The sequence below is a fragment of the Oncorhynchus kisutch genome, linkage group LG10 (assembly GCF_002021735.2).
Source record: "Oncorhynchus kisutch isolate 150728-3 linkage group LG10, Okis_V2, whole genome shotgun sequence".
NCBI classification, from domain to species: domain Eukaryota; kingdom Metazoa; phylum Chordata; class Actinopteri; order Salmoniformes; family Salmonidae; genus Oncorhynchus; species Oncorhynchus kisutch.
In genome coordinates this window covers 6,845,167-6,869,422 of record NC_034183.2, presented here as the reverse complement: position 1 = coordinate 6,869,422, position 24,256 = coordinate 6,845,167, and the positions used below count along the sequence as shown (strand labels likewise).

The following is a 24,256-nucleotide window of genomic DNA, read 5'->3' as shown; positions in this document are numbered from 1 at the left end:
TTGGCAGCATCAGGAGTAGGTCTCTGAAAGATAACGTCATCCTCTGATTTCAGTACTACATTTATTAGGTCACGTGCACGACCGAGGGGATTTGAAGAGGATTTGTCACTTATTTAGCACGCTCTGATCTTATTGGTTGAGGAGGCATAGAGAGGTCACAGTACTTTAATATTACATAGAGCCCTTCAAGGCCAAACTCTAATCAGCAAACAAGTAACAGGGCAAACAGACAAGAGGTTTGAAGGAGAGGGACAAGCCTGGTCCTAGATCTGTTTGTGCTGTATAGCTAATGCTTTGCCTTAATATCATATCCTATCCAACTCTTATGGCCATCGCTATACAGCACAAACAGATCTGGGATCAGTCTATGGAAGGGAGAGAAAACAACAACAACATTAGACAGAATGATGGATCATGGAGTAGACTAGAGGATCAGCTAGCATTGGAAGAATACCAACTACAGTGGATTACATTTTAATCAGCCCACACCAACACAACAAGTCCTGCATTAGAAAATACATTATAATTGCCCCCACAACTACTCTCAAATCCCAGAGGCATAAATAACTAAACAAATCCCAGAAGCATAAATAAGTAACGATATCCCAGAGGCATAAATAACTGGCATAAATAACTAACCAAAGCCACCAAAAATCACTGACCAAAGTCACCAAAAATCACTGACCAAAGCCACCAAAAATCACTGACCAAAGCCACCATAAATAACTAACCAAAGCAACCATTAATAACTAACCAACGCCACCATAAATAACTAACCAAAGCAACCATAAATATCTAACCAAAGCAACCATTAATAACTAACCAAAGCCATCATTAATAACTAACCAAAGCCACCATTAATAGCTAACCAAAGCCACCATTAATAGCTAACCAACGCCACCATAAATAACTAACCAACGCCACAATAAACAACTAACCAACGCCACCATAAATAACTAACCAACGCCACCATTAATAACTAACCAACGCCACCATGAATAACTAACCAACGCCACCATTAATAACTAACCAACGCCACCATAAATAACTAACCAACGCCACCATAAATAACTAACCAACGCCACCATGAATAACTAACCAAAGCAACCATTAATAACTAACCAAAGCCACCATTAATAACTAACCAATGCCACCATAAATAACTAACCAACGCCACCATTAATAGCTAACCAAAGCCACCATTAATAACTAACCAAAGCCACCATTAATAACTAACCAAAGCCACCATTAATAACTAACCAAAGCCACCATTAATAGCTAACCAAAGCCACCATTAATAACTAACCAAAGCCACCATTAATAACTAACCAAAGCCACCATTAATAACTAACCAAAGCCACCATTAATAACTAACCAAAGCCACCATTAATAACTAACCAAAACCACCATTAATAACTAACCAAAGCCACCAAATTCTAAATTATAGATGTCCTCATCTTTCCTTCCTTAGTTTCTAGAGAGCCAAATGGTATTCAACAGAATATCCCCAAAGGATTTGAAACAGCAAGCCACGTGACGATGCATACAAAGATAAACGACACAAGTTCAAACGAGACAAATGTGATCAGCAGGACAGAGGAAAACAGAAAGAAGACAGACAATTCATAGGTTTCACTGTATTAGCTAATGCCTTCCCTTTTTAAACATCTCGATCATTGACCTGTATAGAGTATGACGTATAGTAGTACTGGATATATAGTATTGGATATATAGTACTGGATATATAGTATTGGATATAGAGTATTGGATATATAGTACTGGATATATAGTACTGGATATAGTAGTACTGGATATAGTACTGGATATATAGTATTGGATATAGAGTATTGGATATATAGTACTGGATATATAGTACTAGATATATAGTACTGGATATAGAGTATTGGATATATAGTATTGGATATATATTACTGGATATATATTACTGGATATATAGTACTGGATATAGAGTATTGGATATATAGTATTGGATATATATTACTGGATATATAGTACTGGATATAGAGTATTGGATATATACAGTGGGGCAAAAAAGTATTTAGTCAGCCACCAATTGTGCAAGTTCTCCCACTTAAAAAGACGAGAGAGGCCTGTAATTTTCATCATAGGTACACTTCAACTATGACAGACAAAATGAGAAAAAAAAATCCTGAAAATCACATTGTAGGACTTTTAATGAATTTATTTGCAAATTATGGTGGAAAATAAGTATTTGGTCACCTACAAACAAGCAAGATTTCTGGCTCTCACAGACCTGTAACTTCTTCTTTAAGAGGCTCCTCTGTCCTCCACTCGTTACCTGTATTAATGGCACCTGTTTGAACTTGCTATCAGTATAAAAGACACCTGTCCACAACCTCAAACAGTCACACTCCAAACTCCACTATGGCCAAGACCAAAGAGCTGTCAAAGGACACCAGAAACAACATTGTAGACCTGCACCAGGCTGGGAAGACTGAATCTGCAATAGGTAAGCAGCTTGGTTTGAAGAAATCAACTGTGGGAGCAATTATTAGGAAATGGAAGACATACAAGACCACTGATAATCTCCCTCGATTTGGGGCTCCACGCAAGATCTCACCCCGTGGGGTCAAAATGATCACAAGAACAGTGAGCAAAAATCCCAGAACCAGACGGGGGGACCTAGTGAATGACCTGCAGAGAGCTGGGACCAAAGTAACAAAGCCTACCATCAGTAACACACTACGCCGCCAGGGACTCAAATCCTGCAGTGCCAGACGTGTCCCCCTGCTTAAGCCAGTACTTGTCCAGGCCCGTCTGAAGTTTGCTAGAGAGCATTTAGATGATCCAGAAGAAGATTGGGAGAATGACATATGGTCAGATGAAACCAAAATATAACTTTTTGGTAAAAACTCAACTCGTCGTGTTTGGAGGACAAAGAATGCTGAGTTGCATCCAAGAACACCATACCTACTGTGAAGCATGGGGGTGGAAACATCATGCTTGGGGGCTGTTTTTCTGCAAAGGGACCAGGACGACTGATCCGTGTAAAGGAAAGAATGAATGGGGCCATGTATCGTGAGATTTTGAGTGAAAACCTCCTTCCATCAGCAAGGGCATCGAAGATGAAATGTGGCTGGGTCTTTCAGCATGACAATGATCCCAAACACACCGCCTGGGCAACGAAGGAGTGGCTTCGTAAGAAGCATTTCAAGGTCCTGGAGTGGCCTAGCCAGTCTCCAGATCTCAACCCCATAGAAAATCTTTGGAGGGAGTTGAAAGTCCATGTTGCCCAGCAACAGCCCCAAAACATCACTGCTCTAGAGGAGATCTGCATGGAGGAATGGGCCAAAATACCAGCAACAGCGTGTGTAAACCTTGTGAAGACTTACAGAAAACGTTTGACCTCTGTCATTGCCAACAAAGGGTATATAACAAAGTATTGAGATAAACTTTTGTTATTGACCAAATACTTATTTTCCACCATAATTTGCAAATAAATTCATTAAAAATCCTACGATGTGATTTTCTGGATTTTCTGTACCTATGGTGAAGATTACAGGCCTCTCTCATCTTTTTAAGTGGGAGAACTTGCACAATTGGTGGCTGACTAAATATGTTTTTGCCCCACTGTAGTACTGGATATATAGTACTGGATATAGTAGTACTGGATATATAGTACTGGATATATAGTACTGGATATATAGTACTGGATATAGTAGTACTGGATATATAGTACTGGATATAGTAGTACTGGATATATAGTACTGGATATAGTAGTATTGGATATATATTACTGGATATATAGTACTGGATAGATAGTACTGGATATAGTAGTACTGGATATATAGTACTGGATATAGTAGTACTGGGTATATAGTACTGGATATATAGTACTGAATATAGTAGTAGTGGATATAGTAGTACTAAATATATAGTACTGGATATATAGTAATGGATATAGTAGTACTAAATATATAGTACTGGATATATAGTACTGGATATATAGTACTGGATATAGTAGTACTGGATATATAGTACTGGATATAGTAGTACTGGATATATAGTACTGGATATATAGTACTGGATATAGTAGTACTGGATATATAGTACTGGATATAGTAGTACTGGGTATATAGTACTGGATATATAGTACTGGATATATAGTACTGGATATAGTAGTACTGGATATAGTAGTACTGGATATATAGTACTGAATATAGTAGTAGTGGATATAGTAGTACTAAATATATAGTACTGGATATATAGTAATGGATATAGTAGTACTAAATATATAGTACTGGATATATAGTACTGGATATATAGTACTGGATATAGTAGTACTGGATATATAGTACTGGATATAGTAGTACTGGATATATAGTACTGGATATATAGTACTGGATATAGTAGTACTGGATATATAGTACTGGATATAGTAGTACTGGATATATAGTACTGGATATATAGTACTGGATATAGTAGTACTGGGTATATAGTACTGGATATATAGTACTGAATATAGTAGTAGTGGATATAGTAGTACTAAATATATAGTACTGGATATAGTAGTACTAAATATATAGTACTGGATATATAGTACTGGATATATAGTACTGGATATAGTAGTACTGGATATATAGTACTGGATATAGTAGTACTGGATATATAGTACTGGATATATAGTACTGGATATAGTAGTACTGGATATATAGTACTGGATATAGTAGTACTGGATATAGTAGTACTGGATATAGTAGTACTGGATATATAATACTGGATATAGTAGTACTGGATATATAATACTGGATATAGTAGTACTGGATATATACTGATATATAGTACTGGATATATAGTACTGGATATAGTAGTACTGGATATAGTAGTACTGGATATAGTAGTACTGGATATATAATACTGGATATAGTAGTACTGGATATATAATACTGGATATAGTAGTACTGGATATAGTAGTACTGGATATAGTAGTACTGGATATAGTAGTACTGGATATATAATACTGGATATAGTAGTACTGGATATATAGTACTGGATATATAGTACTGGATATAGTAGTACTGGATATATAGTACTGGATATAGTAGTACTGGATATATAGTACTGGATATATAGTACTGAATATAGTAGTAGTGGATATAGTAGTACTAAATATATAGTACTGGATATATAGTAATGGATATAGTAGTACTAAATATATAGTACTGGATATATAGTACTGGATATAGTAGTACTGGATATATAGTACTGGATATATAGTACTGGATATAGTAGTACTGGATATATAGTACTGGATATAGTAGTACTGGATATATAGTACTGGATATATAGTACTGGATATAGTAGTACTGGATATATAGTACTGGATATATAGTACTGGATATATAGTACTGGATATAGTAGTACTGGATATAGTAGTACTGGATATAGTAGTACTGGGTATATAGTACTGGATATATAGTACTGGATATAGTAGTACTGGATATAGTAGTACTGGATATATAATACTGGATATAGTAGTACTGGATATAGTAGTACTGGATATATAATACTGGATATAGTAGTACTGGATATATAATACTGGATATAGTAGTACTGGATATATAGTACTGGATATATAGTACTGGATATAGTAGTACTGGATATAGTAGTACTGGATATAGTAGTACTGGATATATAATACTGGATATAGTAGTACTGGATATAGTAGTACTGGATATAGAGTACTGGATATATAAACTCAGACATTTGAAAGGGTTTCCACATACTTTTGGGTTTCAGATCTAAACTCAGCAAAAAAGAAACGTCTCTTTTTCAGGACCCTGTCTGTCAAAGATCATTCCTAAAAATCCAAATAACTTCACAGATTGTCACTGTAAAGGGTTTAAACATGTTTCCCATGTTTGTTCAATGAACCATAAACAATTTATGAACATGCACCTGTGGAACGGTCGTTAAGACACTAACAGCTTACAGACGGCAGGCAATTAAGGTCACAGTTATGGAAACTTAGGACACTTTCTACTGACTATGAAAAACACACAAAAAAAGATGCCCAGGGTCCCTGCTCATCTGCATGAGCGTGCCTTAGGCATGCTGCAAGGAGGCATGAGGACTGCAGATGTGGCCAGGGCAATAAATTGCAATGTCCGTACTTTGAGACGCCTAAGACAGTGCTACGGACAGCTGATCGTCCTCGCAGTGGCAGACCATGTGCAACAACACCTGCACAGGATTGGTACATCCGAACATGACACCTGGCATGGCAACAGCAACTGCCTGAGATACACCAGACAATATCTTTAAGAAAATCAATGAAAAACCTTTATTAACGCAATTGCAGACAGAAGTTGACAACAGGAACATAGCACACATGTTTCCCAGTAAGTTATGCACAATAGCAAAGGGTCCAAGTTATTTTATTAAGCCCCCAGTCACTGCCTACATCATTACATTCTACTCATGGGACCAATCCCATGCACACACAGCTATACAAACAAGAGTTTCAGTGTTATCGAAAGGCTCAGCAGTAAATGTCCTCTAGTTGATTTATATTGGAATGTCTGACTAGTCTCTTATCTCTTTCACTCCCCTGCAGAGTTCTGTCTCACGGTCACACATCTCTCAGACCGTTTCTTTATAAGAGGCAGAGACTAGAAAATACTGTGGAACAATATTAAACCTTATAATGCATATATATATTGTTAATCTGTAGTCTAGGACCCTATAAATATGAGGGAGGGGTCTTATAACCCTTACCCTTCTATTAATACAACATAAGCATAATCAATTATTATAATACATCAAACATTTGGTACAGCCCCTATCATGACCCCAAGGTGAACCCGACACATCTCACAGCAAGAACTGGCAAATCTGGTGCAGTCCATGAGGAGGTGATGCACTGCAGTACTTAATGCAGCTGGTGGCCACATCAGATACTGACTGTTACTTTTGATTTTGATCCCCCCCCTTTGTTCAGGGACACATTATTCCATTTCTGTTAGTCACATGTTAGTCACATGTCTGTGTAACTTGTTCAGTGTATGTCTCAGTTGTTGAATTTTGTTCATACAAATATTTCTCCAAATATTTACACGTGTTAAGTTTGCTGAAAATAAACACAGTTGACAGTGAGAGGACGTTTCTTTTTGTTGCTGAGAATAGTACTGGATATACAGTAATACTATGATGATTGGTATTATGTACCATCACGTTGAACTGTAGTGTTATTGGATTACCATTCACAGTTACTGTATTTCACATTGTAAAATACTGCATTTTGTTTTGTACAATGAACATTGAGTCTACACAGGGTGTTTCAAAGCCTAAGATGCCATAAGATTTAAGGACAACCCCCAATATTTAAAGTATACAGATAAAGTAGATAGATAAAGTAGATAAAGTAGATAGATAAAGTAGATAGATAAAGTAGATAGATAAGTAGATAGATAAAGTAGATAGATAAAGTAGATAGATAAAGTAGATAAAGTAGATAGATAAAGTAGATAAAGTAGATAGATAAAGTAGATAAAGTAGATAGATAAAGTAGATAGATAAAGTAGATAGATAAAGTAGATAGATAAAGTAGATAGATAAAGTAGATAAAGTAGATAAAGTAGATAGATAAAGTAGATAAAGTAGATAGATAAAGTAGATAGATAAAGTAGATAAAGTAGATAGATAAAGTAGATAAAGTAGATAGATAAAGTAGATAGATAAAGTAGATAAAGTAGATAAAGTAGATAGATAAAGTAGATAAAGTAGATAGATAAAGTAGATAGATAAAGTAGATAAAGTAGATAGATAAAGTAGATAGATAAAGTAGATAAAGTAGATAAAGTAGATAGATAGATAGATAGATAGATAGATAGATAGATAGATAGATAGATAGATAGATAGATAGATAGATAGATAGATAGATAGATAGATAGATAGATAGATAGATAGATAGATAGATAGATAGATAGATAGATAGATAGATAGATAGATAGATAGATAGATAGATAAAGTAGATAGATAAAGTAGATAAAGTAGATAGATAAAGTAGATAGATAAAGTAGATAGATAGATAGATAGATAGATAGATAGATAGATAGATAGATAGATAGATAGATAGATAGATAGATAGATAGATAGATAGATAGATAGATAGATAGATAGATAGATAGATAGATAGATAGATAGATAGATAGATAGATAGATAGATAGATAGATAGATAGATAGATAGATAGATAGATAGATAGATAGATAGATAGATAGATAGATAGATAGATAGATAGATAGATAGATAGATAGATAGATAGATAGATAGATAGATAAAGTAGATAGATAAAGTAGATAGATAAAGTAGATAGATAGATAGATAGATAGATAGATAGATAGATAGATAGATAGATAGATAGATAGATAGATAGATAGATAGATAGATAGATAGATAGATAGATAGATAGATAGATAGATAGATAGATAGATAAAGTAGATAGATAAGTAGATAGATAAAGTAGATAAAGTAGATAGATAAAGTAGATAGATAAAGTAGATAGATAAAGTAGATAGATAAAGTAGATAAAGTAGATAGATAAAGTAGATAGATAAAGTAGATAGATAAAGTAGATAGATAGATAGATAGATAGATAGATAGATAGATAGATAGATAGATAGATAGATAGATAGATAGATAGATAGATAGATAGATAGATAGATAGATAGATAGATAGACAGATAGACAGATATATGGATATTGTAGATCCGTACCCATCTTAGACTTCCCGTCCTCATACTTGGTGCGTTGGAGAACATGGTGGACTATTCTGCTTCTGGTAGAGTTGGAGAAGAACGTATGTCTGTTGTTGATGGTAAAACTGAGAGAAGAGAGTAAAACAAACAAACAAGTCATCATTGTCTTTTATAGCAAACAGAGGATGTGGGAACAGAACCCTGGTCACTGGCGTGAAAGGCAGTCCCACTATGCATCGCTCCAATGGGGTTAACCCACTTGGGGGGAGGGGGGGGGGGGGGGGGGGTTCGAAAGTGTCTCATTAGCAAGAATTTGCTAAAGAATTATGATACAGTACACATGATCATCCATTCTAGACAGCAGGGTTTGATAGGTTACTTTCTTTTTTTGTAATCAGTTACAGTTACTAGTTCCCTGTCCCAAATGTTAATCAGCAACGTAATTTTGGGATTACCCAAACTCAGTAATGTAATTGGAGTACCTTCAGTTACTTTATGAATACTTTCCCCCTTAACAGGCATTAGAATAAGACAAAAAAAGATTTGGTGTGTTGTCATGTCATGCTTTATCTTGGCCAGGTCGCAATTGTAAATGAGAACTTGTTCTCAACTTGCCTACCTGGTTAAATAAAGGTGAAATTAAAAATTAAAAAAATAGTGGTCTCTGACATCACAGTGGTCTCTGACATCACAGTGTTCTCTGACATCACAGTGGTCTCTGACATCATAGTGGTCTCTGACATCACAGTGGTCTCTGACATCACAGTGGTCTCTGACATCACAGTGGTCTCTGACATCACAGTGGTCTCTGACATCATAGTGGTCTCTGACATCACAGTGGTCTCTGACATCATAGTGGTCTCTGACATCATAGTGGTCTCTGACATCACAGTGGTCTCTGACATCACAGTGGTCTCTGACATCACAGTGGTCTCTGACTAGTGGTCAGACTCGGTGGAACAAACTTAAACTTGGGTATTTTTTCAACGCTGAATTGAATGTCTTTGAGAAAACTGAAAGGTGTCGTAATGATTTTTCTCTCTCGCAAACATCCTTTCTGAATGTAAAAGTAATCCAAGAAGTAATCATCTAGTTTTTCTAAAGTATCTGCTATCAGTTAACCGCCAAGCCTGCTAGACAAGAATCCATAGTTGTAAAACTGAGGAGAGAAGAAACCAACAACTAAGATCTTATAAAAGGCAGTCAGCAGTCAATCACATTCTTAAAACATATCAATACCTCTTCATCTAGCAAAGCTTTCCAGGACCAGTAAATGTTTATTTGAAGAACAAAGGTTGTCAAAGAGATGAAGAGATGAAACCAAACTGGCAGAATGAGATGAGGAGATGAAAACAAACTGGCAGAATGAGATGAGGATATGAAACCAAACTGGCAGAAAGAGCTGAGGAGATGAAAACAAACTGGCAGAATGAGATGAAGAGATGAAACCAAACTGGCAGAAAGAGATAAGGAGATGAAAACAAAATGGCAGAATGAGATGAGATTAAAACAAAATGGCAGAAAGAGCTGAGGAGATGAAAACAAAATGGCAGAATGAGATGAGATTAAAACAAAATGGCAGAAAGAGATGAGGAGATGAAAACAAAATGGCAGAATGAGATGAGATTAAAACAAAATGGCAGAAAGAGCTGAGGAGATGAAAACAAAATGGCAGAATGAGATGAGATTAAAACAAAATGGCAGAAAGAGCTGAGGAGATGAAAACAAAATGGCAGAATGAGATGAGATTAAAACAAAATGGCAGAAAGAGCTGAGGAGATGAAAACAAAATGGCAGAAAGAGATGAGGAGATGAAAACAAAATGGCAGAATGAGATGAGATTAAAACAAAATGTCAGAAAGAGCTGAGGAGATGAAAACAAACTGGCAGAAAGAGATGAGGAGAGGAAAACAAACTGGCAGAAAGAGATGAGGAGATGAAAACAAACTGGCAGAATGAGATGAGGAGATGAAAACAAACTGGCAGAATGAGATGAGGAGATGAAAACAAACTGGCAGAAAGAGATGAGGAGATGAAAACAAACTGGCAGAATGAGATGAGGAGATGAAACCAAACTGGCAGAATGAGATGAGGAGATGAAAACAAACTGGCAGAATGAGATGAGGAGATGAAACCAAACTGGCAGAAAGAGCTGAGGAGATGAAAACAAAATGGCAGAATGAGATGAGGAGATGAAAACAAACTGGCAGAATGAGATGAGGAGATGAAAACAAACTGGCAGAATGAGATGAGGAGATGAAACCCAACTGGCAGAAAGAGCTGAGGAGATGAAAACAAAATGGCAGAATGAGATGAGGAGATGAAACCAAACTGGCAGAAAGCGCTGAGGAGATGAAAACAAACTGGCAGAATGAGATGAGGAGATGAAAACAAACTGGCAGAATGAGATGAGGAGATGAAACCAAACTGGCAGAAAGAGATGAGGAGATGAAAACAAAATGGCAGAATGAGATGAGGAGATGAAAACAAACTGGCAGAATGAGATGAAGAGATGAAATCAAACTGGCAGAAAGAGCTGAGGAGATGAAAACAAAATGGCAGAAAGAGCTGAGGAGATGAAAACAAACTGGCAGAATGAGATGAGGAGATGAAAACAAACTGGCAGAATGAGATGAAGAGATGAAATCAAACTGGCAGAAAGAGCTGAGGAGATGAAACCAAACTGGCAGAAAGAGCTGAGGAGATGAAAACAAACTGGCAGAATGAGATGAGGAGATGAAAACAAACTGGCAGAATGAGATGAGGAGATGAAAACAAAATGGCAGAATGAGCTGAGGAGATGAAAACAAAATGGCAGAATGAGATGAGGAGATGAAAACAAAATGGCAGAATGAGATGAGGAGATGAAAACAAAATGGCAGAATGAGATGAGGAGATGAAAACAAAATGGCAGAAAGAGCTGAGGAGATGAAAATAAAATGGCAGAAAGAGATGAGGAGATGAAAACAAAATGGCAGAATGAGATGAGATTAAAACAAAATGTCAGAAAGAGCTGAGGAGATGAAAACAAACTGGCAGAAAGAGATGAGGAGAGGAAAACAAACTGGCAGAAAGAGATGAGGAGATGAAAACAAACTGGCAGAATGAGATGAGGAGATGAAAACAAACTGGCAGAATGAGATGAGGAGATGAAAACAAACTGGCAGAAAGAGATGAGGAGATGAAAACAAACTGGCAGAATGAGATGAGGAGATGAAACCAAACTGGCAGAATGAGATGAGGAGATGAAAACAAACTGGCAGAATGAGATGAGGAGATGAAACCAAACTGGCAGAAAGAGCTGAGGAGATGAAAACAAAATGGCAGAATGAGATGAGGAGATGAAAACAAACTGGCAGAATGAGATGAGGAGATGAAAACAAACTGGCAGAATGAGATGAGGAGATGAAACCCAACTGGCAGAAAGAGCTGAGGAGATGAAAACAAAATGGCAGAATGAGATGAGGAGATGAAACCAAACTGGCAGAAAGAGCTGAGGAGATGAAAACAAACTGGCAGAATGAGATGAGGAGATGAAAACAAACTGGCAGAATGAGATGAGGAGATGAAACCAAACTGGCAGAAAGAGATGAGGAGATGAAAACAAAATGGCAGAATGAGATGAGGAGATGAAAACAAACTGGCAGAATGAGATGAAGAGATGAAATCAAACTGGCAGAAAGAGCTGAGGAGATGAAAACAAAATGGCAGAAAGAGCTGAGGAGATGAAAACAAACTGGCAGAATGAGATGAGGAGATGAAAACAAACTGGCAGAATGAGATGAAGAGATGAAATCAAACTGGCAGAAAGAGCTGAGGAGATGAAACCAAACTGGCAGAAAGAGCTGAGGAGATGAAAACAAACTGGCAGAATGAGATGAGGAGATGAAAACAAAATGGCAGAATGAGATGAGATTAAAACAAAATGGCAGAAAGAGCTGAGGAGATGAAAACAAAATGGCAGAATGAGATGAGATTAAAACAAAATGGCAGAAAGAGATGAGGAGATGAAAACAAAATGGCAGAATGAGATGAGATTAAAACAAAATGGCAGAAAGAGCTGAGGAGATGAAAACAAAATGGCAGAATGAGATGAGATTAAAACAAAATGGCAGAAAGAGCTGAGGAGATGAAAACAAAATGGCAGAATGAGATGAGATTAAAACAAAATGTCAGAAAGAGCTGAGGAGATGAAAACAAAATGGCAGAAAGAGATGAGGAGATGAAAACAAAATGGCAGAATGAGATGAGATTAAAACAAAATGTCAGAAAGAGCTGAGGAGATGAAAACAAACTGGCAGAAAGAGATGAGGAGAGGAAAACAAACTGGCAGAAAGAGATGAGGAGATGAAAACAAACTGGCAGAATGAGATGAGGAGATGAAAACAAACTGGCAGAAAGAGATGAGGAGATGAAAACAAACTGGCAGAATGAGATGAGGAGATGAAACCAAACTGGCAGAATGAGATGAGGAGATGAAAACAAACTGGCAGAATGAGATGAGGAGATGAAACCAAACTGGCAGAAAGAGATGAGGAGATGAAAACAAAATGGCAGAATGAGATGAGGAGATGAAAACAAACTGGCAGAATGAGATGAAGAGATGAAATCAAACTGGCAGAAAGAGCTGAGGAGATGAAAACAAAATGGCAGAAAGAGCTGAGGAGATGAAAACAAACTGGCAGAATGAGATGAGGAGATGAAAACAAACTGGCAGAATGAGATGAGGAGATGAAAACAAACTGGCAGAATGAGATGAAGAGATGAAATCAAACTGGCAGAAAGAGCTGAGGAGATGAAACCAAACTGGCAGAAAGAGCTGAGGAGATGAAAACAAACTGGCAGAATGAGATGAGGAGATGAAAACAAACTGGCAGAATGAGATGAGGAGATGAAAACAAAATGGCAGAATGAGCTGAGGAGATGAAAACAAAATGGCAGAATGAGATGAGGAGATGAAAACAAATTGGCAGAATGAGATGAGGAGATGAAAACAAAATGGCAGAATGAGATGAGGAGATGAAAACAAACTGGCAGAAAGAGATGAGGAGATGAAAACAAACTGGCAGAATGAGATGAGGAGATGAAACCAAACTGGCAGAATGAGATGAGGAGATGAAAACAAACTGGCAGAATGAGATGAGGAGATGAAAACAAACTGGCAAAATGAGATGAGGAGATGAAACCAAACTGGCAGAATGAGATGAGGAGATGAAAACAAACTGGCAGAATGAGATGAGGAGATGAAACCAAACTGGCAGAAAGAGCTGAGGAGATGAAAACAAAATGGCAGAATGAGATGAGGAGATGAAAACAAACTGGCAGAATGAGATGAGGAGATGAAAACAAACTGGCAGAATGAGATGAGGAGATGAAACCAAACTGGCAGAAAGAGCTGAGGAGATGAAAACAAAATGGCAGAATGAGATGAGGAGATGAAAACAAACTGGCAGAATGAGATGAGGAGATGAAAACAAACTGGCAGAATGAGATGAGGAGATGAAACCCAACTGGCAGAAAGAGCTGAGGAGATGAAAACAAAATGGCAGAATGAGATGAGGAGATGAAACCAAACTGGCAGAAAGAGCTGAGGAGATGAAAACAAACTGGCAGAATGAGATGAGGAGATGAAAACAAACTGGCAGAATGGGATGAGGAGATGAAAAAAAACTGGCAGAAAGAGATGAGGAGATGAAAACAAAATGGCAGAATGAGATGAGGAGATGAAAACAAACTGGCAGAATGAGATGAAGAGATGAAATCAAACTGGCAGAAAGAGCTGAGGAGATGAAAACAAAATGGCAGAATGAGATGAGGAGATGAAACCAAACTGGCAGAAAGAGCTGAGGAGATGAAAACAAACTGGCAGAATGAGATGAGGAGATGAAAACAAACTGGCAGAATGAGATGAGGAGATGAAAACAAACTGGCAGAAAGAGCTGAGGAGATGAAAACAAAATGGCAGAATGAGATGAGGAGATGAAAACAAAATGGCAGAATGAGATGAGGAGATGAAAACAAAATGGCAGAATGAGATGAGGAGATGAAAACAAAATGGCAGAATGAGCTGAGGAGATGAAAACAAAATGGCAGAATGAGATGAGGAGATGAAAACAAAATGGCAGAATGAGATGAGGAGATGAAAACAAAATGGCAGAATGAGATGAGGAGATGAAAACAAAATGGCAGAATGAGATGAGGAGATGAAAACAAACTGGCAGAAAGAGATGAGGAGATGAAAACAAACTGGCAGAATGAGATGAGGAGATGAAACCAAACTGGCAGAATGAGATGAGGAGATGAAAACAAACTGGCAGAATGAGATGAGGAGATGAAAACAAACTGGCAGAATGAGATGAGGAGATGAAACCAAACTGGCAGAATGAGATGAGGAGATGAAAACAAACTGGCAGAATGAGATGAGGAGATGAAACCAAACTGGCAGAAAGAGCTGAGGAGATGAAAACAAAATGGCAGAATGAGATGAGGAGATGAAAACAAACTGGCAGAATGAGATGAGGAGATGAAAACAAACTGGCAGAATGAGATGAGGAGATGAAACCCAACTGGCAGAAAGAGCTGAGGAGATGAAAACAAAATGGCAGAATGAGATGAGGAGATGAAACCAAACTGGCAGAAAGAGCTGAGGAGATGAAAACAAACTGGCAGAATGAGATGAGGAGATGAAAACAAACTGGCAGAATGGGATGAGGAGATGAAAACAAACTGGCAGAAAGAGATGAGGAGATGAAAACAAAATGGCAGAATGAGATGAGGAGATGAAAACAAAATGGCAGAATGAGATGAGGAGATGAAAACAAAATGGCAGAATGAGATGAGGAGATGAAAACAAAATGGCAGAATGAGCTGAGGAGATGAAAACAAAATGGCAGAATGAGATGAGGAGATGAAAACAAAATGGCAGAATGAGATGAGGAGATGAAAACAAAATGGCAGAATGAGATGAGGAGATGAAAACAAAATGGCAGAATGAGATGAGGAGATGAAAACAAACTGGCAGAAAGAGATGAGGAGATGAAAACAAACTGGCAGAATGAGATGAGGAGATGAAACCAAACTGGCAGAATGAGATGAGGAGATGAAAACAAACTGGCAGAATGAGATGAGGAGATGAAAACAAACTGGCAGAATGAGATGAGGAGATGAAACCAAACTGGCAGAATGAGATGAGGAGATGAAAACAAACTGGCAGAATGAGATGAGGAGATGAAACCAAACTGGCAGAAAGAGCTGAGGAGATGAAAACAAAATGGCAGAATGAGATGAGGAGATGAAAACAAACTGGCAGAATGAGATGAGGAGATGAAAACAAACTGGCAGAATGAGATGAGGAGATGAAACCCAACTGGCAGAAAGAGCTGAGGAGATGAAAACAAAATGGCAGAATGAGATGAGGAGATGAAACCAAACTGGCAGAAAGAGCTGAGGAGATGAAAACAAACTGGCAGAATGAGATGAGGAGATGAAACCCAACTGGCAGAAAGAGCTGAGGAGATGAAAACAAAATGGCAGAATGAGATGAGGAGATGAAACCAAACTGGCAGAAAGAGATGAGGAGATGAAAACAAACTGGCAGAATGAGATGAAGAGATGAAATCAAACTGGCAGAAAGAGCTGAGGAGATGAAAACAAAATGGCAGAATGAGATGAGGAGATGAAACCAAACTGGCAGAAAGAGCTGAGGAGATGAAAACAAACTGGCAGAATGAGATGAGGAGATGAAAACAAACTGGCAGAATGAGATGAGGAGATGAAAACAAACTGGCAGAAAGAGCTGAGGAGATGAAAACAAAATGGCAGAATGAGATGAGGAGATGAAAACAAAATGGCAGAATGAGATGAGGAGATGAAAACAAAATGGCAGAATGAGATGAGGAGATGAAAACAAAATGGCAGAATGAGCTGAGGAGATGAAAACAAAATGGCAGAATGAGATGAGGAGATGAAAACAAAATGGCAGAATGAGATGAGGAGATGAAAACAAAATGGCAGAATGAGATGAGGAGATGAAAACAAAATGGCAGAATGAGATGAGGAGATGAAAACAAACTGGCAGAAAGAGATGAGGAGATGAAAACAAACTGGCAGAATGAGATGAGGAGATGAAACCAAACTGGCAGAATGAGATGAGGAGATGAAAACAAACTGGCAGAATGAGATGAGGAGATGAAACCAAACTGGCAGAATGAGATGAGGAGATGAAAACAAACTGGCAGAATGAGATGAGGAGATGAAACCAAACTGGCAGAAAGAGCTGAGGAGATGAAAACAAAATGGCAGAATGAGATGAGGAGATGAAAACAAACTGGCAGAATGAGATGAGGAGATGAAAACAAACTGGCAGAATGAGATGAGGAGATGAAACCCAACTGGCAGAAAGAGCTGAGGAGATGAAAACAAAATGGCAGAATGAGATGAGGAGATGAAACCAAACTGGCAGAAAGAGCTGAGGAGATGAAAACAAACTGGCAGAATGAGATGAGGAGATGAAAACAAACTGGCAGAATGAGATGAGGAGATGAAAACAAAATGGCAGAATGAGATGAGGAGATGAAAACAAAATGGCAGAATGAGATGAGGAGATGAAAACAAAATGGCAGAATGAGCTGAGGAGATGAAAACAAAATGGCAGAATGAGATGAGGAGATGAAAACAAAATGGCAGAATGAGATGAGGAGATGAAAACAAAATGGCAGAATGAGATGAGGAGATGAAAACAAAATGGCAGAATGAGATGAGGAGATGAAAACAAACTGGCAGAAAGAGATGAGGAGATGAAAACAAACTGGCAGAATGAGATGAGGAGATGAAACCAAACTGGCAGAATGAGATGAGGAGATGAAAACAAACTGGCAGAATGAGATGAGGAGATGAAAACAAACTGGCAGAATGAGATGAGGAGATGAAACCAAACTGGCAGAATGAGATGAGGAGATGAAAACAAACTGGCAGAATGAGATGAGGAGATGAAACCAAACTGGCAGAAAGAGCTGAGGAGATGAAAACAAAATGGCAGAATGAGATGAGGAGATGAAAACAAACTGGCAGAATGAGATGAGGAGATGAAAACAAACTGGCAGAATGAGATGAGGAGATGAAACCCAACTGGCAGAAAGAGCTGAGGAGATGAAAACAAAATGGCAGAATGAGATGAGGAGATGAAACCAAACTGGCAGAAAGAGCTGAGGAGATGAAAACAAACTGGCAGAATGAGATGAGGAGATGAAAACAAACTGGCAGAATGGGATGAGGAGATGAAAACAAACTGGCAGAAAGAGATGAGGAGATGAAAACAAAATGGCAGAATGAGATGAGGAGATGAAAACAAACTGGCAGAATGAGATGAAGAGATGAAATCAAACTGGCAGAAAGAGCTGAGGAGATGAAAACAAAATGGCAGAATGAGATGAGAAGATGAAACCAAACTGGCAGAAAGAGCTGAGGAGATGAAAACAAACTGGCAGAATGAGATGAGGAGATGAAAACAAACTGGCAGAATGAGATGAGGAGATGAAAACAAACTGGCAGAAAGAGCTGAGGAGATGAAAACAAAATGGCAGAATGAGATGAGGAGATGAAAACAAAATGGCAGAATGAGATGAGGAGATGAAAACAAAATGGCAGAATGAGATGAGGAGATGAAAACAAAATGGCAGAATGAGATGAGGAGATGAAAACAAAATGGCAGAATGAGATGAGGAGATGAAAGCAAACTGGCAGAAAGTGATGAGATTAAAAGAAAATGGCAGAAAGTGATGAGATTAAAAGAAAATGGCACAGCTGTTAGAGCTGTGTGTGTGTGTGTGTGTGTGTGTGTGTGTGTGTGTGTGTGTGTGTGTGTGTGTGTGTGTGTGTGTGTGTGTGTGTGTGTGTGTGTGTGTGTGTGTGTGTGTGTGTGTGTGTGTGTGTGTGTGTGTGTGTGTGCGTGCGTGTATGCGCATTTGTGTGTTTAACCCACTGTCGCATGTTTGCCCTGCTGAACGGGGCTGTGTAGCAGTCTGTCTCCTCTAGGTTAGGTTAGCGGTAGGGTTAAGGTTAGGGTGTTAGGTTAGAGGTAGGGTTAAAGTTAGGAGGTTAGGTTAGGGTGTTAGGTTAGAGGTAGGGTTAAGGTTAGGAGGTTAGGTTAGGGTGTTAGGTTAGGGTGTTAGATCAGGGTTTAGGTTAGGGTGTTAGGTTAGGGGGTTAGGTTTAGGGGGTTAAGTTAAGGGGGTTAGGTTAAGGGGGTTAGGTTAGGGGGGTTAGGTTAGGGGGTTAGGTTAAGGGGGTTAGGTTAGGGGGTTAGGTTAGGGGGTTAGGTTAGGGGGTTAGGTTAAGCAGTCTGTCTCCTCTAGGTCAGGTAAGGGTTTAGGTATAGAACATACTGGTGCATGCGTGCCCTGCTGAAGGGGGCTGTATAGCAGTCTGTCTCCTCTAGGTCAGGTAAGGCCTCTTTGTCCAGCTTCATGGGGTTCCTGGGTAACCAACTCTTTATCTGACGACACCTCAGATGAAACCGGCTGCAGGGAGAAACAACAGAAAATATAGTATTGATGAATTAATTACGAGGATTATCCTAGAGATTGTTGTGTTTGCTCAGTGATAAAAATGAGTAGTTAGCCTGGCTCAACCAGAGTAAACTGGCTCACATTAGTGTCACAATGACATACACTTTAACTGTTTATACTTTCTACACAAACAGAATGTTATAGTCCTATAAGTACAACGGTCTTTCTAAACCTCCATAAACATCTCTGTCGGGAGACTGCGTCATTATGATTAATTATTGGGCTTAACAGAGCTTAAATCGCACATTCTTACACACGACAGAACATGTTTAAATAGATAAACTAATCCTGAACTAATTAATAAAATCCTGAATGAAGTCCTCTGGGGGTAGAGCTAAATGACAGTTTGACCCATTCACCCTCTGTGATTAAATGACAGTTAACCTTTTCCATGCTTTGTTTAAAGAGTAAAGGAGTAGAGGGGGAGATAGGCAAGTAACTCCCTGATGCTCAATAATGGCTACATCATAAAATAACAGCTAGATCATCTAACTCCCTGACGCCCGATGATGGCTACATCTAGCAGCTAGATCATCTAACTCCCTGATGGCCGATGATGGCTACATCTAGCAGCTAGATCATCTAACTCCCTGACGGCCGATGATGGCTGTATCTTAAAACAGCTAGATCATCTAACTCCCTGATGGATGATGATGGCTGTATCTTAAAACAGCTAGATCATCTAACTCCCTGACGGATGATGATGGCTACATCTAGCAGCTAGATCATCTAACTCCCTGACAGCCGATGATGGCTACATCTAGCAGCTAGATCATCTAACTCCCTGATGGCCGATGATGGCTACATCTAGCAGCTAGATCATCTAACTCCCTGATGGCCGATGATGGCTACATCTAGCAGCTAGATCATCTAACTCCCTGACAGCCGATGATGGCTACATCTAGCAGCTAGATCATCTAACTCCCTGACGGCCGATGATGGCTACATCTAGCAGCTAGATCATCTAACTCCCTGACGGCCGATGATGGCTACATCTAGCAGCTAGATCATCTAACTCCCTGACGGCCGATGATGGCTACATCTAGCAGCTAGATCATCTAACTCCCTGACGGCCGATGATGGCTACATCTAGCAGCTAGATCATATAACTCCCTGACGGCCGATGATGGCTACATCTAGCAGCTAGATCATATAACTCCCTGACGGCCGATGATGGCTACATCTAGCAGCTAGATCATCTAACTCCCTGACGGCCGATGATGGCTACATCTAGCAGCTAGATCATATAACTCCCTGACAGCCGATGATGGCTACATCTAGCAGCTAGATCATATAACTCCCTGACAGCCGATGATGGCTACATCTAGCAGCTAGATCATCTAACTCCCTGACAGCCGATGATGGCTACATCTAGCAGCTAGATCATCTAACTCCCTGACGGCCGATGATGGCTACATCTAGCAGCTAGATCATATAACTCCCTGACGGCCGATGATGGCTACATCTAGCAGCTAGATCATCTAACTCCCTGACGGCCGATGATGGCTACATCTAGCAGCTAGATCATCTAACTCCCTGAAGGATGATGATGGCTACATCTAGCAGCTAGATCATCTAACTCCCTGACAGCCGATGATGGCTACATCTAGCAGCTAGATCATCTAACTCCCTGACAGCCGATGATGGCTACATCTAGCAGCTAGATCATCTAACTCCCTGACGGCCGATGATGGCTACATCTAGCAGCTAGATCATATAACTCCCTGACGGCCGATGATGGCTACATCTAGCAGCTAGATCATATAACTCCCTGACGGCCGATGATGGCTACATCTAGCAGCTAGATCATCTAACTCCCTGAAGGATGATGATGGCTACATCTAGCAGCTAGATCATCTAACTCCCTGACGGCCGATGATGGCTACATCTAGCAGCTAGATCATATAACTCCCTGAAGGATGATGATGGCTACATCTAGCAGCTAGATCATATAACTCCCTGACGGCCGATGATGGCTACATCTAGCAGCTAGATCATCTAACTCCCTGACGGCCGATGATGGCTACATCTAGCAGCTAGATCATATAACTCCCTGACGGCCGATGATGGCTACATCTAGCAGCTAGATCATCTAACTCCCTGACGGCCGATGATGGCTACATCTAGCAGCTAGATCATCTAACTCCCTGACGGCCGATGATGGCTACATCTAGCAGCTAGATCATATAACTCCCTGACAGCCGATGATGGCTACATCTAGCAGCTAGATCATCTAACTCCCTGACGGCCGATGATGGCTACATCTAGCAGCTAGATCATCTAACTCCCTGACGGCCGATGATGGCTACATCTAGCAGCTAGATCATCTAACTCCCTGACGGCCGATGATGGCTACATCTAGCAGCTAGATCATATAACTCCCTGACGGCCGATGATGGCTACATCTAGCAGCTAGATCATATAACTCCCTGACGGCCGATGATGGCTACATCTAGCAGCTAGATCATCTAACTCCCTGACGGCCGATGATGGCTACATCTAGCAGCTAGATCATCTAACTCCCTGACGGCCGATGATGGCTACATCTAGCAGCTAGATCATCTAACTCCCTGAAGGATGATGATGGCTACATCTAGCAGCTAGATCATATAACTCCCTGACGGCCGATGATGGCTACATCTAGCAGCTAGATCATCTAACTCCCTGAAGGATGATGATGGCTACATCTAGCAGCTAGATCATATAACTCCCTGACGGCCGATGATGGCTACATCTAGCAGCTAGATCATCTAACTCCCTGACAGCCGATGATGGCTACATCTAGCAGCTAGATCATCTAACTCCCTGACAGCCGATGATGGCTACATCTAGCAGCTAGATCATCTAACTCCCTGACGGCCGATGATGGCTGTATCTTAAAACAGCTAGATCATCTAACTCCCTGAAGGATGATGATGGCTGTATCTTAAAACAGCTAGATCATCTAACTCCCTGAAGGATGATGATGGCTGTATCTTAAAACAGCTAGATCATCTAACTCCCTGAAGGATGATGATGGCTACATCTAGCAGCTAGATCATCTAACTCCCTGACGGCCGATGATGGCTGTATTTTACAGCTAGATCATCTAACTCCCTGAAGGATGATGATGGCTGTATCTTAAAACAGCTAGATAATCTAACTCCCTGATGGATGATGATGGCTGTATCTTAAAACAGCTAGATAATCTAACTCCCTGATGGATGATGATGGCTGCATCATAAAACAGCTAGATAATCTAACTCCCTGAAGGATGATGATGGCTGTATTTTACAGCTAGATCATCTAACTCCCTGATGGATGATGATGGCTGCATCATAAAACAGCTAGATCATCTAACTCCCTGAAGGATGATGATGGCTGTATTTTACAGCTAGATCATCTAACTCCCTGAAGGATGATGATGGCTGCATCATAAAATAACAACTAGAGCTCTCATCTTGAGAGAACAGAGTCACTCCAGCTGTGCTGAATGCTGCCGAAGGTGTATTTCATTCGAAGTGCTCCGCAGTGCTCAGCCAGTCAGCTCAGCAGCAGACTGTGGCTGAACTTTACGATCACACTGAAGATCCACTTACCTGCCCATAGTTTTGCTCTTCCAATCTGTAAAGTAACTTTTTTTTCTGAAAGATAAATAACAATAAATGATTATTATTAATGATATTGTGGGATGGGTCGAACAATCCAACAGATCAAGCCATACAAATAGTCCTAATGCTTTATTGAATGTGCTGTTGTTTACAGATGTTTGATGAGCAGTTATTAACGCTTATGTTGTGCATTATAATGCATTATGTATAGCTCATAACCCTTATAAATGTGTTTATAATGCATTATGAAGTAGGTATTCTTATGAAGTGCTACCTGAATGGCATCCTGATATTCATCTGCTCAGCGTATTTACAGAGAGTGTCCCAGGGAACATGGATCTTCACAAACATGATGTCGGTGTTGGTCAGAGACGGCTTTCGAGAGGGCACAAAAACTAGAAATTAGCTTGTGACTGAAAAAAACAACAACTAGTATCTAACAATCTGATGACAATATTTGAGAAAATACTCACGATTGCCAAAGCACTAATCATGTATTTGTTTTAACCTTTATATAACTAGGCAAGCCAGTTAAGAACAAATTCTTATTTTCAATGACAGCCTAGGAACAGTGGGTTAACTGTCTGTTCAGGGGCAGAACGACAGATTTGTACCTTGTCAGCTCAGGGATTTGAACTTGCAACCTTTCAGTTACTAATCCAACTCTCTAACCACTAGGCTACCCTAGATAAATAAAAGCTGTTTAAAACAAATTCAGGTCATTGTCTAAAAAGTGGGTTTCACTCTAGTTTCTGTTGCCAGACACAAAGACAAAGAGTCATTAATACAGAGCTGAAGGGAGAATATGGTAAAGAGTATGTACTAAAATGAAACGTCCCTTTTTCAGAACCCTGTCTTTCAAAGATAATTCGTAAAAAATCCCAAATAACTTCACAGATCTTCATTGTAAAGGGTTTAAACACTGTTTCCCATTTCACAGTGTCCAAAGAAGAGCCAGATGTATACAGAACGGCGTCGTCTGCGTAGAGGTGGATCAGAGAATCACCAGCAGCAATAGCGACATCATTGATGTATACAGAGAAAAGAGTCGGCCCGAGATTTGAACCCTGTGGCACCCCCGTAGAGACTACCAGAGGCCCGGACAACAGTATTGTTTTTTTTTATCAATGGCGGTTATGATATCATTTAGGACCATGTTCATTAATTAAACCATAAACAATTAATGAACATGCACCTGTGGAACGGTCGTTAAGGCACTAACAGTAGGCAATTAAGGTCACAGTTATGAAAACTTAGGACACTAAAGAGACTTTTCTACTGACTCTGAAAAACACCAAAATAAAGATGCCCAGGCTCCCTACTCATCTGCGTGAACGTGCATTAGGCATGCTACAAGGAGG

General features: G+C 39.4%; 1 protein-coding gene across 1 annotated transcript in view; it reads right to left on the bottom strand.

Annotated features, from left to right (window-relative positions):
* LOC109884312 (anoctamin-3) overlaps positions 1-24,256 on the bottom strand; it is a 163,760-nt gene that overhangs the window by 69,125 nt on the left and 70,379 nt on the right. Inside the window, exons 6-9 of the mRNA XM_031832836.1 lie at positions 23,170-23,270; positions 22,884-22,928; positions 19,123-19,257; positions 8,759-8,865 (exon numbers count right to left, since the gene is read on the bottom strand). Of these exons, the coding sequence (XP_031688696.1) occupies positions 8,759-8,865; positions 19,123-19,257; positions 22,884-22,928; positions 23,170-23,270 (388 nt within the window). The remainder of the gene's footprint in view (positions 1-8,758; positions 8,866-19,122; positions 19,258-22,883; positions 22,929-23,169; positions 23,271-24,256) is intronic.